Source organism: Botryllus schlosseri, chromosome 15 (assembly GCF_051294905.1).
Source record: "Botryllus schlosseri isolate E-star chromosome 15, Bs_hap1, whole genome shotgun sequence".
Taxonomy (NCBI): domain Eukaryota; kingdom Metazoa; phylum Chordata; class Ascidiacea; order Stolidobranchia; family Styelidae; genus Botryllus; species Botryllus schlosseri.
In genome coordinates, this window is record NC_137250.1 from 12881145 (window position 1) to 12895533 (window position 14389).

General features: G+C 41.4%; 2 protein-coding genes across 3 annotated transcripts in view; both read right to left on the bottom strand.

Moving 5' to 3' along the window:
• Window positions 1-14389, bottom strand: part of LOC145457346 (L-threonine ammonia-lyase-like) — a 237168-nt gene that overhangs the window by 204668 nt on the left and 18111 nt on the right. The gene's annotated exons all lie outside the window — the stretch shown is intronic.
• Window positions 274-2714, bottom strand: LOC145456819 (exosome complex component 10-like). The gene has a single exon (XM_080334937.1). The coding sequence runs from the start codon at window positions 2631-2633 to the stop codon at window positions 333-335; it is 2301 nt and encodes a 766-aa protein (XP_080191063.1). The 5' UTR covers window positions 2634-2714; the 3' UTR covers window positions 274-332.

Here is a 14389-nt window from a genome sequence, read left to right on the forward strand (position 1 = left end):
ACAACATGAATGTTGGGATGACTGGAGGCACTGTCCCAAAGTAACTGGTCCTGTGAGAAATAATAAATTACTTAAAGTCAAAAAACATTCTACCTCACTAAGTATTCTGGACCTCTCGGAAGAACAGAAAGTGAACATGTCACGAGCAAGTCTAACACGGTCTGGAAAACAAGCACCTGTAACTTCTAATACAAGTCACTCAAGTTATTTGGTGTGACAATGCACCCAATGACTTGCAACTGAAAGGTCGGAACTTGATCCCAACCACGCACATTGACGACTCGACAACACATTTATTTTCGATCAAAACAATAAAATACCGGCCACAATCACTACTTCTTAAATCTATTGTAGTGCGACGCGTCATACTGGAAAGGCTGCACATCAGCAGCGGCAGCTTTCTTGGCCTTCTTCTTGGCGTGTCGTGACGGCTTTTTATCAGGCTGCGTCGGTTGCAACAGTCTTTTCTCCGGCAGCTTACTCAAAATTATGACTTCGTCTTTCGTGTCGGGCTGCTTGATCGGTTTCTTCGCCTTTTTCTCAACAGGCTGCTGGCCGGCGTGCAAATCCTTCAGTTTCCACGCGTAATCCGGACTTAGCATAGTCCGTAGCGACATATTTTCAATGGTGGTGATAAGATTAGACGGCGCTGGGGTCGCTCCGTTACGAGGTTCAAAGTATTTGACATATGGATCCCAATGTGTCTTCGCCAGTCCGTTTGAAACTTTCACCGGAACGTACACGGGTACGTAGGGAGTCATAAAATTAGATCGACTCAACAACACCGTCGGTTGCATAAAAACTTGATGATGGCCGTAACTTGACTTGTCAGGATGCGACACGTCGTGTGGGCACGTCAGAAAATCATCATATTCGTGAATCTCTGGTTTCACAGACACGGGTGCTTCCGTCTCCGCGGATTGCGCGGATTTGCCTGCTTTTTTGGTGAAGGCTCTCGCCTCCAACACAAGTTGATGGAGAGAATGCATGTGCTGATGGACCAACGGCGGCACAGGCTGACAGCACGCGAGGATTCCTTGCGCTTCCCGCGGCATTATTTCCGCAATTTGGAAAAGCATGTGTTTCGGCAGAACGTAACCGGTGCTTTCGTCCTCTTGACGTGCCATTGCGTCACGCCACAAAAACAACAACCTAAACAGCTCCAACTGTTTGTCGTTCAGACGCCTTTTAGACCTCCACCTCTCGTACAGGTTGATATGGGAATTTGCATTTATAAGTGGCTTTTCGTACAAACGCAAACAGATTTCTCGACTTTTTTCCAAAACTTTAACGAGCCTGGCCTCCTTTTTCTCATCCGAGTGCGATAACAATTCGTTTTTCATGACATCGTAAACATACAGAAGATAATGCGTGTCTTCTTGAGCATACTTCCTCATTTCTTCGGGTATCGGCCGGATCCGCCAGTCGGCCAATTGATACTTTTTGTCGGCGTGTACGTCGCAGTATTTCTGCAGCAAGAAGTCAAGAGAAAAACGAGATAGACCCAGCACCCTAGCCGCTTGTCCCGTGTCGAACATGTTCACCACGTAAACCCCGAAATCGCGCTGAAGCCATTGGATGTCAAAATCAGCACCGTGAAATACTTTGACGATCTTTGGATCCGTGAAGACTTCGTTGAATCTATAAATTTCCGACCGCAACGCCAGCGTGTCGATGAGAAAATCTTTGGTTCTCGATGAGATCTGCATCAAACAAGTCAACCCTTGGAAAGTCCGATACGAGTGCGCTTCTAAATCTACGGCGATCTCTTTGCAAGTTTTCAAATGGTCCACAACCGATATCAAATCCATTTTGGCGGTGATTACTTCGCAAGGTTGCGGAGGGAAAGGGTCGTATTTTTGCGGTTCCACTTCTTGCATCTGCTCTTGGTTATATTGCAGGGAGTTTAGTTCAAATTGGTACGGGTGGGTGTATATGTCTTGGTCTTCCATGCTGTAGTCTCTGCCTTGGCGTACAAGATGTGTGATGGCTAGAGAAATGATTCCATCTTGTTGCGTGTTCAGATCTACCAAAGCTTTCGGTAAGGGCTTTGTAGCGTTGGGTTTTTCCTTAATTTTGGGCACAAACGGAACGTTAGAGTTGTCTATTTTGTCAGTGAAATTGGTTTGTGGCCTTGAAATGTTTTGTGCGTGGAATAGGCGAAACATTTGATTTTTTCCGCTCTTTCTGTTTCGATTCCATGACGATACTACCGTTTTCGGAATATTCTGAGCCGGGCTGTCGGTTGATAATATCTCCGGATTAACAACATTCTTTTCAGGGTCGCTGGCTTTTTCCAACAATCCCGCCACCTGCTCTAACATGGTGTCATTTGCCTCGACGATTCTATCGTAGCTGTCATCGATGTCTCCGACTCCCGATTCTTGACTCGGTAATAACCGAACTCCTTGGTGAGTCATAAATGTGTTGAGAGTTCTTGTCAAACGCGACGATTGTTCGGCGTAGAATTCTCGAAATCCAGAAAAACTGCAGTACAAGTCATAGTCGTCTCCAGAATGCGGCAGGGAAGCGCTGGCTTTGACCGCGCTAGAAACAGTTTTCAACAAATTGGTCGTGAACTGTGGGACATCTTCGACACTGGAAGATGACGATGGTACGGAAGATGACTCCATAGCGGAAAAAAACACCAGTGTGGATCTCACCTACAGTTTCTGTTTTAGACTACTGTGAAGAAGATTTAAAATGGATTTGATTACAAAAATGAAGATACCACCAGATTAAAAGAATTACATAAAGAGTCATTATTAGTAAATTCAATAATGCAACTTGATCAAAAACACTTTATTATAATGTTATATAGCGTCATCTGGTACATAAATTAAACGTAGCAGTATCACTTGCAAATCTCTATTAGGCATCTTCTGACTTTTCATCACTATATTTGTAGGCCAAAAGGTGTTAGATTATCAATGGACTACAACAAGTCGTTTCGACTACCTCCTTTCTTTTCACTGTGTCGCAATTATTGTGGTATATTGAATTGAAAAAAATGAATAATAATACGACGATGAATAATATACCATACTGCTAGTGCTATACTATAGTAACGAAAATGATACCAGGTACCATACTACATTTCAGACTTTTTAGTAGTCATTAGGCAATTACTAAACGTAAACACATCTAAAATGTCCTGGATCAGGTTTTCAAGTTTGTAAAATAATATGCCAACAATTTGCCTGCATTTTCAGGGTCTCGTTCTCTGTGCAAGAAATAAGCGAACACCAAAGCAGGGTTGCCAACTGCAGGAAGGCTACAGTCCCAAATCATAATTGTAATTATTATTCGAAATATTCCCAATTATACAGATGAGTTTCAATGGATTCAAGTTTACATTAGACTACATAATATGGTAAGATGTTTCAGTGGAATATATTTGTTTTCCATTCAATTTCATTCATTCATTTATTCATAGCACGTAAGATGCCAATAGGCTTACTGAAATAAGTGTAATCTCATTTTAAACCACCTCACTCTTAGGCACACCGCACACGAGTAAACTTGAAGAGCTTCTTGGAGGTACAGAACTTCAATATACAATTAAATAGTATATTCATATTGAAATGAACCAGAATATATTCGGCTGACACTCGTCAGGGGTAATCGTCAGCAACTAGTAGAGAATTGGAAAGAACATTGTATATCAACAATCGTATCACAAAATATGACGTCACCAGCATGAAATTTCGAATGAGAGAGCGTTCAATGTACTATTTTTAGGTGATACACGAACTCCTTTTGTTGACAGAGTTTTGATTGGTGTATTTTGATAAAAGTTGATTCCAAGGCACACAAATGGAATTGTGTGCCTTGGAGACCAATTGTGTGCCTTGGAATCAACTTTTATCAAAATACACCAACCAAAACTCTGTCAACAAAAGGAGTTCGTGTATCACCTAAAAATAGTACATTGAACGCTCTCTCATTCGAAATTTCATGCTGGTGACGTCATATTTTGTGATACGATTGTTGATATACAATGTTCTTTCCAATTCTCTACTAGTTGCTGACGATTACCCCTGACGAGTGTCAGCCGAAAATATTCGGGTTCATTTCAATATGAATATACTATTCAATTGTATAACGAGTAAACTTGTAAACCGCATTTGTTACTGCCAACACGTGCCGAATCCAAAATTCCGGTGCCTACCAACATGAAAATACGCCAATATTCTGGAATTTGACACATGAATGTACGAATTGGCAACTCTTCTCCGGAGCAAAGTCACTCCGCTTTGCTTCGAAACAAGGCAATATGGTCACTCAATACCAGTTAGGCAGTTACCAGACCAGTTGAGTTGAGAAGCTTTGCTCCTAGACGCATGTTTATCACAAAAGGTTATTCCCCTGTGGTTACGCAATAGAGCATAACCTACGAAAGCGGAACTCCAGTATCAGCAATCAGCATAGCCCTTATAAAGGCTATGGTATCAGTTTATAAATAATTTCATCATTTCTAAACACCATAAGACTTCGATACAACGAAATGGTAGGACGGAGTCGATGCGAATTGTAGAAGTCTTCGAAATGAGACCAGCGATATCTTAGGCTTACCATACGTCCTCTTTTAAGAGGATTTGTCCTCTTTTTTGACTTTTTTGAAAGTGTCCTCGGAGGACGCCCTTTTGTCCTCTTTTTTGAGATTTTGTCCTCTTTTTTGAAAATTTAGGTCAGATTTAGAGGAAATTGCGAGTGATATGCCGCAAATTAGCGCAGAAGTGAAGCTCTGGCGGGTATTACGGAGGTAAAAGCGGTGATTTTAGCTCAGAGCGAAAAGAAGACCTTTTCTTTAGTCATCCACCTGGCAATGTGGAGAGAAAAACGTTATTTTGAGCTCTGAGCGGAAGTGATGACCTTTTTTTTTTTTTTTTTTAGTCAACCGATCACGAAGTGGGAAAAATTTACCAGTTTTTGAGAATTCTTCTCCAGTTTTGCATGTCAGAAATTTCTGAAAAAGTGTCCTCTTTTTACATTTCCAAAATATGGTAAGCCTACGATATCTAGACATCTCTGGATGAGACCATAGTGTCCTATATGGTGTCGACACAAGCAAATCTCACGCCTCAGTGAAATTGTATCACGTCACAATTTACATTTGGCTACAAGCAATTTGACGGTCATTTTTGACCGGCTTGCCGAGCATTAAATTTGGTAAAACGGGTATCAATCGAAAGCTGACTCTGCACTGATTACGAAAATATAAATTTTATTCTGTTCGCGGCCCTGGAACCCCCACAATCAGCCTCGAACTCTTCATTGTTATGAAGATTGGCATTGAGACGTCACAATGCAGTCTGGCGAAACGAGAGAGTAACGAGAGACTAATCCTAATCCAGCCAGCTAGCTAGCAGAGATTACCGGATTGGGAACTTTAGTCCTAATCCAATCCAAATCCTAAGCTTCAAATCCCAATCCAAATCCTAATCTATACCTCTTGTATATTCAAATCCGCGTCCTATCCTAATTCGATTCTAACTTGAAGTTCAGAAAAAATGCTTATTTATGCAAGGGAGGAACTGAAAATGTTTCTTTCACAACCAACAATTCTCTTGATTCAAAATAGCTTAGCATAGAGCTGCACCACTCATGTTCATGGGCACCGAGTGTACCATAGTGTAGTGCACCATAAGTACATTAATAACTGATCTGAATAAAGTTTGTCGCCATTCGTCACACGACATATAAATCTCCAAGAAAATCGGTAAATCCAATCCATATCCTAATCCGTTCAGAAAAAAATCTTTAATCCTAATCCAATCCAAATCCGACAAAATCTCACAAATTCGTTTTTTTCAAATCCTAATCCTAACACATGTCATCTCTGCTAGCTAGTAGCTAGGCGATGTACGAGCGAGATAGTGTAATGGTGATGCGTCCGGCTCCTTGTTCGGTAGTTCGTGGGTTCGATCCCTGGTCGGATCAGACCAAAGACTCGAAACTGGTATCCGCAGCTGTCCTGCTAGGCACTCAGCATCCGCGGATAGCATGGAGGAGAAAAAACGGGGGTACAGCTACAGACAGGACCGTAACTGCCGTACCCCAAACCCCCAATAGGGGGAGGGATCGACGTCGGCCCAAAGTTATTTCGTGAAGTAACATAAAAATTATAGACTATTTTTTAAAATTTATGCAACTTTTTCTAAACTTTTTCGCGTCGCAATTTAATGTTGCCAATAAGTATGTTTTATTGGGTACCCATCCCTCACGAAAAAAATGCGGTCCATTGGCGCCTAAATGGCTGGCTCCGAATGTTCCTGTCCCCACAAGACAAATACCATCCCACAAAGAAAAAGTATTTGCCAGTGAAGAAATACCAATTTGAAATATTGTGCGTCGTTTAGTTTAGCATGTTTCGACGATTTCAATATTTTTTGACATAGGAGGTCACGAAATACGTCATGTGGCGAAGTTACTAGACAAACGGGTCCACCCGAATATATTACTGGCCCTTCATTTTGATTGACACCTCACTCATAGCCAGATTTAATAATTAACAGAATTAGGTAACGATGAAAGCAAAACATATATTCATACGCATAATCGATTACAGTTATGGAGTGAAAACTCTAGGTGAATTCATGACCTGTCTATATATATGGCTGCTCGAAGCGCGAAATTTGTTCAAAGTTAATGAATGAATTCGGTCAATTGTAAAGTTACTTGCATATATTGCGGGTAACCTCTGTATACAGCTGGGTTCATTTGGCAAGGACAGGATTATTCATCTTTATACGTATTCAATATCGAAAATTTTGGCGAACAGACAATTATCATTTTCTACAAAGATTGATTGCCGACGATCTTTCTGCAAGTGCAGGCGCCAAGTCGCATGTTGGACGACACGCTCTTTAATAATTGCGAATATAAAGATTCCGGCTCCTACGGCAATCGCCGAATAAATAAAAGCCTTGCTACGGCTAGGTCATGTGAGTCTATGCGAATCATACACCATTGGTTCTAAATATTTACCCCTGCGCCCCTTTTCAGTCTATTCAGTATTCATGTTCTTGCGCCTCCTATTTTAATTACTGTACTAAAATCGATGAGCAGAGATTGAAATTAGGTCGGCCTATAGGGTTTCGAACTTTACTATATCGTAAATATTTCTGGCTTCATTCGCTCCAAATGACTACTCGACTAATTACCGATATAAAAATGGTATTTAATTATTATTTTGGGCTCAAACCAGGCGGCCATAATTAACCTTTTGAGTACGGGCTAAAACCTATCGGGTTTGATCTCAATGTACAGAGCTCCATTCCACCACTGTGATTGGGTATTCATCAACGTCGAATTCTACTCATACGTCTTCGTGATCACTGATTTCATCAATCATGTCACCAGATTGTTCCACCTCGGCAATGATTCGCTTCGATTTCATAAGACATGCAATTTCTGAGTGCTAGTGTTTCCACGTGTATAGCGACAGTTGTCAGGAGAGGGACCAACAAACACACACGACGCGCACACGCGCACGCGACGGATTCCATGTATAGTGAACTTCGTTTTTGTTGTCACAATGACGTCACGAACCTTCAATTGGGACGACCCCGTTTATCGGATTGTTATGTGTGACTCCTTGGGAATTACAATCGGAAATATAGGGCCAATAGGAACCCTTTTACGAAGAAGAGGTTCCCGACCCTGCCTGTAAACGCATCAACAATAATATATTTTGACCAGGACTACATAGGCGACGACTTACGAGGTGGCGGTCACCTCGTACAAAATGCTCAAACGCTTAAGTGATTTGTGACCAGAAATTATTAATTAGAGTAATTAGTAATCAGGCGATTCGATGCGACCTCGTTGGAGACGTCTTCGATGACGATACGCGCGTGTGCCAGGTGCTTAGCCACGGGGTTTCCGAAGGTCAGACACACCTATTTGAAACGCGACACCCCGTCATTTTGAAATGACCCCTTCAACTCTAATATTCAGTTGCAATTCAATAATTGTGTTATCAGTGTTTCGCGCGGCCGATTTGTTAGAAGCATGTTGTCAATTATCGAGAAGAGTCTGTGATGCGATCTCCCGCCGAGATGGTCGCGAAATTCCCGTACGCGTGGCAGTCGTCGCTAACCTGATTTATAGCGTCTATAACAAGTCAGGTTCCGCTGGCTAGAACTGAACAACAATCGCATCTGCAACAGGCCGTTCACACTATATCATCGGTTGACTGGGCATGTGGGCAAGCGCATATGCCTCGGTGGCTTGGGCCTGGTGTGTACGATATCATTGCTGGCGTACACTGTACAGCAGGGATGTCAAACATCCGGCCCGCCAGATCATTTCATCCGGCCCGCGAAACAATTCAAGCCTTCAGATCGCTCGCGGGCCGGACCAGTCAAATTGTGGTCAAATTTCAAATTGTAACTCAAAATCAGTGCTCGTGTACTAATGTCATTGTTATCGAGCCTGTGAGTGTGTGTGTAATGTATACGTTTGATGGTATATGGTAGATTGCAGTATATTACGGATTCTATTCTTGTAACACCTTTATTCTCAAACAATCGAGTTAGCAATAGTACTATGACCGGCCGGTTGAATAAGTTATAAACATTTAAAACAGTGGCTCTAACGACGATGTGAGCTGGTATATTTCTATGGTACCTTTATTTTAATCGTAATCGGGCCTGGATTGGGTATGATGTATGAACAGTAGGGCTCTTCAAAAATGACTTTTTATTGCCGTCGAAAAATTTGGATTTGAATAAAATAGTATTTACGGTGACCGATTCTTTGTTTATTTATTATAGTTGTGCTCACCGTAAATACTATTTTATTAAAATCCAAATTTTTCGACGGTAATAACTCCGCTTCTACTGGTCGGAATTGAACCAAATTTGGTGAGCATCGTTTTTATAGACAGCCTAACACTTTCATGGGGTGAACAGAAAATTTTCAAATTTGGTATTATTTATTTTTATATAATAAATAGAAACTTCCTTCTCCTGTAGCAAAGCGGTACTGGCTGGTATTGAACCAAATTTTGTGTGTAGGCTTAAATTAGGTAACCTAACGATTTTATCAAGTAGCCACTACGATTTGAGAAAAAAAGTCATTTTTGAAGAGCCCTATTGAACAGATTTAACTTCAATAAACGCGCACGTTGGAATTTGGCTCGTCCGTATTAATTCGCGATTCGGGTTTATGTGGAGGCCGGGGACCTTTCGAGTCAAAACTGGTGCGGCAGCATATGTTTGAAATATAATTCTGTGATTATTTTATTCTCCATGTGGCTTGCATATAACTGTTTGGCAATGGCGTTTTCGCTTCTCTGAAAAACTACGTTTCGGAATTGTCAATGTCGGCGACTTGGTGACTAGAGTGAAACCAAATTACCGCTGTCGGATGGTTATAATGCGGCCTCTAAACACAACTCAACATTTGTTGTCTTGAAGGATTATTTATTGGAAGTATTTCCAACTAAAACCCTAAACATTTGTCAGAAACTTGCTGCATAATACAAGCATTTTCCTATCTATTCAGAATTGTTTCGCGGGCCGCGGGCCGTATGTTTGACATCCCTGGTCTACACGAAGAAATTATATGATCGCAATTTACACATGTACTTAAACCGAATTGAATTAATGCTATCTTGTTAAATTTAAAAAAAGACTAATTTTTCGACTGGCTATGCGCCTAGCGTGTGCTGAGAAGCACCATTGTCGATCTCATCTCCCTACCAGGCGCCCAAATAGACTTTCAGCTTTTCTAAAATCTAAATTATGTGCGCCAATATCCGTTTACAAAACCATTCTTGAGCTAGCTAGCTTCGTAATAGTCTTGGTAATCGGAGCGCAGAACCTGGAGGTTGTGTTGGTGTGTGTCTGCAAATTGGAAGTCATTTCTGCGCATATTCGTTCCTCTAACTGTTACTAACTAACAAGACCTTGCCAGTGACATTAATCGGTAAATGTATCAATGCAGCGTAAACACCGATATAATGAGATAATAATTGTCGCAACGAAAGCTCGTGGCGATACTGATTAGAATACACACTTTCTCGTTTGCCATCATCTTATTTCTTGTTGTCTGCTTGATACATTCGTACTCCGAAATTCTCACATAATGTCATTTTCAGTGTTCCTTCAGTTATTAACCTGTAGGCCATGTCATTGTCAAATATTGATGCATCACGAGATTTTGGGTGGCACAAATTTTGAATTTATTCGATTCGTTTCGACAGGGAACCTTCTATATTCCGATAAACTTGATTACTGGAAGTACTCGTATCGAGAACAGCATATCGAATTTTTAACTATTGGGCATATAGTAGACAGTGGATATCTATTGATAAGATCGCGGCATGCTCCCGGTAAAGTGAAATTTATTCTGGCCGACGGGGGTGGCCAATCTGCCGCCGTAGAAGCAAATTTGTGCGGCCGTCTCAACACACATTTCAATTAGTATGTGTTGATGGCCGTCGACATGCAAATTTAATTTACGGACTCCTGAATTTTTGAGGGATTTTAATAATATTAAAATTTGATTCGCGCTAGGCGCTATATGATGACACTTTCGCGAACGTTAATCGGGAATTGCACCAATGCCGCCAAAATCGTTGTTTTAATCTGCAAACAATCGTTGCGATGCGAGCTACTCAACGCAAAGCCAGAAACCGCAAGATGGAATTACTGATTGGCAGCGCGATTTCGCTTTTGTAATCATCATTATTGTCCGCTCGGAATATCATATTCGAGAGTTGTCGCGTGTTACTTGCGAGCATGCCAGCCAGTGCGTAGTGTATTTCGTTACTTACACCTCACACGGCGAATTGCGCGTGAATAACATTGAGACAACTCCTAATTCTCTCAGTGACGTAAATTCGGATTTTTGTTCCGATGCATTCGGTCGAATGGACTGGTTACACTTCCGAATGATCGCACCGTTTGAGTGCAGGGCCGGTTTTAAAACGTAACAGGAATTGTTTAACGGTGCTCGTACACCTGCACTAGGGTTATGACTAAAAAAATTCAAAATTTTGTGTGTCCTGTAGTCACAAACGATGAACTTTTGTGTCCTAATTTCAAAATTAACCAAGGTTAAGACTGGTTAAACAAAAACCTCCCGTACAAAAAATGTCCAGTTTTCACTGTATGAGGGATAGTTTTTTTTGTAGATACAGACTATATAATATATGTCCCGACTGATTTGAATTTAACTGACTGGCAGTCAGCGAATCTAGCAGGCGTACGGGGTCAATCTTGATTGCATATGTTCATCGTATCATTAAAACCAAATCCGTGCGATAGAGGTGTTCGCTACTGCTGTATAACTTGTTAATAGGGTAATGTTGGTAGCAAGAATAGAAACCCGTTTTACACTATGCTCAATATCAACGTAAGCAATACTCATATGCCGAATACATTGTCCGGTGTGGCCTAGCTAGACCGTTAAGGCGTAGGCTTATATTCCCGCGCAAGTCCTCGTCAAAATTGTTGGTAAAGCGACGGAATATCTTGATGTTATGGGATTATTATATCAATTGATTGCCCCATTCCCCAGTTGATACATTTGGCGACGCTTAAAATGCCAATATTTACTTCACCATTGTGGCGTTTTGTGCCCCCAGTCGTCTCTATATGGTTTGGCTATCACTCCACTGAAATGAAGGGTTAGAATTACCAATATGACGTCACGTGACGTCATGAGGTTCACGTTCGCGTTCACACAGAACCTTTCAAAAAGGTTCCCGTTCACACGAACCTGAACCTTCCAGAGGTTCACACCACCCCTAGAACTAACCGACCACGGCTTTCAAACATCAAGGTTACGTTTGCCATCACTTATAATTCCGACAAGGTTAGAGACTTAGAAAGTATGTCGAATGTAACGAAATTTCTTGTGTCATTGATCTTCTAATAGTGTCAATGTCGGGTGGGATCCGGGTTGGTGTTCAAGGAGATGACGTTGATATACGGTACAGATATACTTCGGCCTGAAATGGAAAGTAAGCTAACTACAAGAAACTGGAAGCACACAAATGGGCGTAGGCTACTCCCATATTTCTGGAATATTACATTTCTTACTAAAAAATCATAGCGAATCCCCGTTGGTCTTAACGACTGATTTGTTTCAAGAGAACTCTGAAGTAATGAAACATTTTCACAGATTACACATTACGTAGATACGAATTTGACTGTGTTACCTGCGTATCTACCATCATGGGTGGCAAGTCGTTAAGCATGATAGTGCAACGCAAAGGGCTACCGATACTTCCTTGGGGAATGCCGTTATCATGTTGATTGATATCCCACAGTGAGCTGCCTAGTCTAATCTGGAAGGTTCTGTTAGTGAGAAAGTTTTGTATCCACTTCAGTGCATCCTGCCTTTATTACGTAGTGCTAAAGCTTTGGTAATAAACCATGGCGCCACACCTTATCATATGCAGGTTCGAAGTCAAAAAACACGGCCGCCGTTAGAGCAATGGTTCTCAACCGAGGTTCCGCGAAGCATTTTCAGGGGGTCCGCTAAGCCTCCAAATTTGCAAAATGGTTGCTAACCTAATTTGTATTTTGTTAAATTAGAGAAATCGCCAGACAGCGTCATAACTGCTAACATCTCATAATTCGTATTGTATTGTATTATATTGTATTGTATTGTATTGTATTGTATTAATCAGCACAGCACAGTGGAGCTTAACGCCTTGCTAGGCCTTGTGCTCCATGACATGAATTTCATAAAGTTCATTGGTCTTTGCTTTTTGTCTTGTTGGGAACGTCTTTTTCAGTCTCTCTCGCAATCATCTTCATTGTCTCTCGCTCCCGTGCGTCCCCATAGTGGTCTCTGCTGCCGACTTATAGCACGGCTCACTTTCAGTCAGGGCTTTTTCATGCACTACCGTGGTAGTGAGGTCGGCGATGAGGAGCCGCCCAGATGAACCTCCGAGACGTAGACATTGGTCAGAACCGGGATTCGAACCAGCTTCCATTGGTGCGTGACTACAGTGTTTACCCAACTGCGCCACTCGCTTCCCTAATAGCTCGTATAATCAGAATGGCCGTCTCAGATCTGTGCAAATTCATTTCAATTTCCAAATAGCCAATATTCTGCTAATACAAACATACTACTGTTTATAGATGTTTTTTTGGGTTTTGGATATAATTTGTTTGCAAAAATCCATTTTCCCCTGGGATATGCATAATCGCTATTCCAGACTAACAATAAAACGAGCTTCTAGGCTAGATTTCAATGGGGGGGATGGGATATATATACACTAAAAATTTGTTTCTCCATTTTGATTTCATACAGGTTGCGATCATATCCATAGGTGTCGTTCGTCGGAAGCATTGCACGTTATTATTACATTCGCCGCCACCTATTTTTGTGGAAATGGATTTTCGTCACTCGTTCATATCTAATACATGACGCGTATTTCCCATACACTCCACGTATTTCGATAAATTTAGCTGCATAATTCGTTTTGAAATGATAAAAGTCTTCCCAATTTCTACATAAATAGTAGGCTATCATTCATAGCCTATGATGTTATTTTCAAGAACGGTCATTTTGTTGCTGTTTATTACTAGTCTACAGCTGCTATATGCACAGGACAGATTCCGGTTGCACTATATAATAGAGCTTAATTTGAACTAAATCGTCATGGGTCCGCGGGGGTCCGTGAAGCTCCATAAGGGGTCCGCGAAGACAAAAAGGTTGAGAACCACTGCTTTAGAGTTAAACCATTATGAAATTCATAAAACAGCACAGTAGGCTAGGCAAGCCTATATCATACCTCTAACTGTTGCGTAACTAACATAAGAACTGAAACGAATTCATTAGGCAACCGAGGAGATACAGACCACAGTATAGTATCAACAGACAACTCTTCAGAAATATTGGTATAGTAGGGACAGTGTTGTTGTAAATGTGCAGTAATAAAATCTGAGCGTCACCATAGTCACGACTGAAATTCGCCAAATCGATCATCGCGTGTATATAGCTGTTGCGTCCTGTCTCTGAGGACGAATTACCGGGTTCGCGAGTAGCCTATTATGCCGTAGGAAGGAGAAATTGCAATCGACGCAGGGAAGTGGATTGCGTAGTTGGAAAATGCAGAGAAATGAGCACACTTAAAATCGTACGTTTAATGTCTATCAATCCATGGTTTGCCAAACAAACATTCAATCGAGTCAAGCGTACCCTGATCGCTCCGGAAGGCAGGGTAGGCCTAAACAGAATTTTCTCTCCTCAATTATCTTTGAATGGTCAATTTGGTCAAGTATGGTATGGAGTAGAAGATATGGTTTGGAATATATTTACATTAATTTGTCTGAGTACTGCCATTTCCATGAAGTTCCTCATAAAACGAGAAGCCCCATGATAAGTGTTGATTGTGAATGCATGCGGATGATAGCAAGGC

Excerpts from the sequence above, each read along its gene's own strand:
- LOC145456819 (XM_080334937.1), bottom strand. The coding sequence starts at position 2,633 with ATGGAGTCATCTTCCGTACCATCGTCATCTTCCAGTGTCGAAGATGTC.